Below are 4,826 nucleotides of genomic sequence, written 5' to 3'. Positions count from 1 at the left end.
CATTTTTGGCAGAGGATATCAATTTATGGAATAAGTTAAAAGTAATATTTTGATGACCAAAACAATGACAAATTAAAGATTTGAACATTTAATAATCATAAACATCAACACTAGGGATGATCTATATTGTTATGAACAACAGATAACAATGACATAAACCCATTAGGAGTCCCTTCAGGTAGTAGAGGTAGGTGATGCGTATGTTGCGTTAGGCTTCCACGTTGGTCAACCTCTTGGGATTGTGTTACATTACATGTTGTTGTTTCTTGATTACACAAATGAACTAATAAGATAAAATTTAATACAAATAATTCTGATATATGAATAATATATTAATTGAAATTACTCACATTTTGATCTAATGATATTGTTGAAGTATTTTTTCTTGAACCCCTATTCCTTTTCTTAGTAACTGTTTCAATGGTCGACTGCAATTTGTTAGTTCTCAGTCGGCCTTTTCGCTTCACCACTACAGGACTACGGACAAGTACATCACTACTACCACAAGTATTGTACGATGGTGTATCGGTCATGGGATTCTCATACCTTAGTTCTCCAATGTAACTTATGATGTTATTTTTCAAACATCCTGTCAATCCAAACTTTTTAGCCAGGCAATTCAATTCATTCTCCAACTGAACAGATGCAGATTCAGATTCAGATTCACACACAACCTCAGTTATGTCATAGAATCGCTTACACAATGACTGGTATCTTTGCATTTTTGGTTCTTGATGCAAACAACTATACGCTGCTCTAATCAGTGTGTGTCTTCTACGAATATTTTTGCTCCAACGGCGGATAACATATTTTGACAACACATTGTCTACATCCTCCTGACCGAGGACCAACAACGAATGCCGGAAAATTATACCTTTAAAGTCAAACAACAGGCAAGAGCAGTTTGTATCCTTAGTAAGTGGATGAAATTCCACATAGTAGTATTTGTCTACACATTTTCCCTCCCACACGCACTCCTCTTTAATTGTGTACTTGTTGACAACACCTTCAGTGACTTTGTGCTTGATGAAACAATTCATCCTTGAGCGGAACTCAGTTTGGACTTCCTTAAATTTAGCATGTGTGTATTATTTTGGAATTGTCTCTCAATTGGTGATTAAGACCCACATGTGACCGTTGTATTCAGGGAGGAGAAGTTAGCTTCTATTTCTTTTTGTGCCTTTACTTTAAGAGCATTGTCGTATTGAACCATAAATTGTTGTAGTGTGGTACTAGAATGGTTAAATCCATCAAAAAAAGCATTCATTCCCTCACTTCTTTGAGTAGTGGACATACTAGCCCAAAAATTATTCTTCAAGTAACACGGTACCCATTTTTGTCTCTCGTCATACAAAGTAGATATCCAATCATTGTTTTCTAAGTCATGTGTGGATAATAGTTGTTCCCACCCACGATCAAAGGCCGTTGCACTAGCACACTCATAAACAAGCTCTTTAAGATCACTTTTGATACCCACATAATTTTTATAATCTTGTAATTTTTCCATTATCTTTTTCATTATGTGCCATAAACATCACCTGTGCCTTGTTTTGGGGAACACTTCTTCAATTGCATTTTCCATAGCCCTACATTGGTCGGTTACTATACCGAGGGGGGCCTTGTTACACATGCATCTAAGCCAACAATTGAATATCCATATACATGAAGCAGTGTCCTGTGAAGAAAGCAATCCACATCCAAGTAAAATGGATTGTCCATGATGGTTTACTCCTACAAAAGGTGCAAAAGGCATGTCATACTTGTTTGTTAAGTATGTGGTGTCGAAGGACACGACATCACCAAATTCATCACACGCAGCTCGACTTCTAGCATCAGCCCAAAATACACTACAAATTCTATTGTCTTCATCCATTTCGATGTCATAAAAGAACTCATTATTAAGGTCTCTCATTTTAGAAAAGTCATGTAGAAGCACTTGACCATCACCTTCCTTACAGAACGACCTTCTATGGTGACAAATGAAGTTCCTAGCATCTCGCTCCACAAATTGCATATTTTCAAATCCACCTGCTTCGCCAACGATGCTAAGGAAACTCTTATTAATCCGTACACCGGCATCGTCATTGACCTCCAACGTGTGCTTCACATGCATGTTCAATTTTCTATTTGCACGGATTAGATTGGACCTTTTTGGACAAAGCTCATGACTGTGTTGTAGAACAACAGTCCTAATAATCTATTTATCATTGTTTCTTGCAATGATTATTCCAGCTGGACATTGATTAGTCTGACTGGAAAGAGTTTTCACTTCGGGTCGAATGGAAGAAACATATTTACCTTCCCTTGAACAAACCAACCTCAAGTAGTACACTTCATTTTTATCATTCTTTTTTTAAGTTCTTGTACGTACACCAAAACCACTTGTCATCGCGTAGTCTTCATAAAATTTCTTGGCTTCTTGCATTGTGTCAAAACACATGTGCAAACTTGGAACCAAGTTCAAACAACTGTCATCAACGATATTTAATTCCTGAACACTTTCATCCTCCACCCTGTCCAAGTCTAAACAATTGGCCATAACAATGTTGTATTCCCCTGTTCGTAGTTTACAATAACTACATCAACATAGTAATTTTTTTACTAAATAACGAAGCACACATTTTATTATATGTAAAATAATCAAGACATTTATCCATCTATAGAAGACACTCCCAATATTATTGAATGTAAAATATATTGATGAACAAGTTCATTATTTACATATTACATACTAAAGAAATCGTTAATCAGGACACACATCATATGTATATTATTTAGGAAAAAATAAAAACTTCACAATAAATGTTAAATATGTATACATACGAGTGAACAACTTGAACGTATTAACTCCGTACTTCAATGAAGTTGTTGTGCTTCCCACCAACCTTGAAACAGTGCCTTTATTTTGGTCTTTAAAGCAGAGCAAAGAATTACAAAGTTGAGACCAGGTCCAACCGTGGAAGATGAAGCTAATGGAAGTCAGAAGAAAACAATTCATTTGGTTATTAAGGTTGCAACATTTAATGCAATGACAAAAAGTACGTTACATTTACTTAAAGGAAGAGTGTAGAAATCAGTTTCCAATCCCCACATTAAATGTAACTTACGTGGATGAAGGAAAAAGTTTTCGAAATGCACGGAGAAGTGTGACAAAGCTTTTGGCAGAGTCATCATTTAAGCTACATTCATTAATTGTTTGGAAAACTTTTGCAGTAAATTAATATTACTTTAATTAACAACACATTAATACCTTGCCTTACGTGTTGCCCTATGTAGTGAATTGAATTTAATATGTAAAAAAATTCATTACGCCATATGGTAATCAAAAAAGGTTTTGAATTTTTCCTCCTTATATATGGGCAAAGTTAGTAGTTCAGAAAGTCACTCTGACTCTCACTTTGGTTGCACACAAATTGTTTATTTCATTCTTCTTTGACATACACATAATATGGATGCATGGGAAGGACTAATAGTGGATGAAGACGTCCTTGAATCATTTCTCAAGAAATGTGATGCCACAACATCCTTGATTCTTGGTCCTGCTGGGAATGTTCAAGCAGCATTCATGAATAGGATAAGTGATGATCAACGTACCACCCAACAATTTGCTGAAGAAGTTGCTCAAGCAACGTATGACAGAGATTTCAACTCCAATGCCTGGAAGTGGGTAGAGATGTTCGTCCAACACCATGGTGTGTAATTCAATAAACTTTTAAAATTTCTTTCACACATTCAATTTTTGTACTCATCAAATCTCAAATGCAGTGCTCGTGCCGGATGGAGATATGAAAAACCTGAATCAGCTAGATTCAGCAAAATCAGTGGCAAGACTGCCACTTGTTGCTTGTCTGGTCAAAGAGTGTAAGCCCAATGGTCTAGGAGATATGCAACTCACTATTAAGGTAATCATTTGTTAGGTTAAGGGTTTGAAAAACAAAAAACTTCAGTTGTTTAAGTTAAGTAATGTGTCATATATTTTTAGCAGGATCCTAGTGCTACCATGAAGGCCTCATTACTTAGGAAAGTTCTTCAAGATCCACAATTTGGGCCACATATCGGAGTTGGCTGTGTTTTATTACTTAACCTTGTAACTCATCTTACTAAAAGTTTGATTTTGTAAGGAGATTTTATTTTTATTTTGCTAATTTTTTCCTTTCATATTCAAGTTGCTATATTCGGTGCATTTGGTAGAACACATTACCTAAACATTGTCCTTTGCAATGTAGTTAAGGTCTTTGCCTCTGACGTATGCCCCCCTACAAAGCAACTGTTGGAGGAAACATCCAAACCTGTCATTCGTCAACCTATGACGGAAGAAGAGACGATGTCTGAAATCATGTGAAAATTGGTTGCTCATAAACCATCAACTTCCAAAAAACCAGAAAACAATACGGAACAAAACTCTACGCCAATGAATTAATAATTCAATCATATTGTAGGATGAGTATTTTGTCATGCAGGTCGATTTGACCGCTTATGTATTACTTAAGTAATTTCAATTATCAGTTGAACTTATTGTATGGATGAATGTAATATGTATTGGGATGACTTTATAGTCAAATATGGAGAGTTACATTATATGACAAATATTGGAATGTTTGTGTTACTATCATTGTAAACGAAGTACAACTTTTAACAGTTAAACACATTTTGTAATATGAAACCAATATAAACAACTAAGGATGAATGTGGAGCACTTAAGCCATAGCAGGGGAGTTCAGACTAGCTTTCTGTACAAAAATATGATTTTCCCCTGGTAATCGATTACCTATTACATGTAATCGATTACAAAGTCCAATGTTGGCTCCCAGTATCATTCACCAACC

General features: G+C 35.6%; 2 protein-coding genes across 2 annotated transcripts; one reads left to right on the top strand and one right to left on the bottom strand.

Annotated features, from left to right (window-relative positions):
- Positions 1-332: 332 nt before the first annotated feature.
- LOC124847507 (uncharacterized) lies at positions 333-2,113 on the bottom strand. The gene is made up of 2 exons (XM_047325015.2): positions 1,663-2,113; positions 333-874 (listed from the first exon to the last, which is right to left on the bottom strand). The coding sequence occupies exons 1-2, from the start codon at positions 2,111-2,113 to the stop codon at positions 333-335; spliced, it is 993 nt and encodes a 330-aa protein (XP_047180971.2).
- Positions 2,114-3,448: 1,335 nt separating this feature from the next.
- On the top strand, positions 3,449-4,342 carry LOC124847508 (uncharacterized). Its single transcript, XM_047325016.1, has 4 exons — positions 3,449-3,692; positions 3,766-3,902; positions 3,986-4,067; positions 4,167-4,342. The coding sequence occupies exons 1-4, from the start codon at positions 3,449-3,451 to the stop codon at positions 4,340-4,342; spliced, it is 639 nt and encodes a 212-aa protein (XP_047180972.1).
- Positions 4,343-4,826: the final 484 nt, after the last annotated feature.

This window comes from Vigna umbellata, chromosome 5 (genome assembly GCF_029865625.1).
Source record: "Vigna umbellata cultivar VRB3 chromosome 5, Vumbellata_1.0, whole genome shotgun sequence".
Lineage (NCBI taxonomy): Eukaryota > Viridiplantae > Streptophyta > Magnoliopsida > Fabales > Fabaceae > Vigna > Vigna umbellata.
This window is presented reverse-complemented; position numbering and strand designations above follow the sequence as displayed.

Bases quoted from the DNA above. Each gene is read 5' to 3' on its own strand.
- LOC124847507 (XM_047325015.2), bottom strand. From the start codon at position 2,113: ATGCATGTGAAGCACACGTTGGAGGTCAATGACGATGCCGGTGTACGG. The intron at 875-1,662 runs GTATATGGATAT...TTGACTTTAAAG, and splicing joins TTCACAGGACACTGCTTCAT to GTATAATTTTCCGGCATTCG.
- LOC124847508 (XM_047325016.1), top strand. From the start codon at position 3,449: ATGGATGCATGGGAAGGACTAATAGTGGATGAAGACGTCCTTGAATCA. The intron at 3,693-3,765 runs GTGTGTAATTCA...TCTCAAATGCAG, and splicing joins GATGTTCGTCCAACACCATG to TGCTCGTGCCGGATGGAGAT. The intron at 3,903-3,985 runs GTAATCATTTGT...TATTTTTAGCAG, and splicing joins ATATGCAACTCACTATTAAG to GATCCTAGTGCTACCATGAA.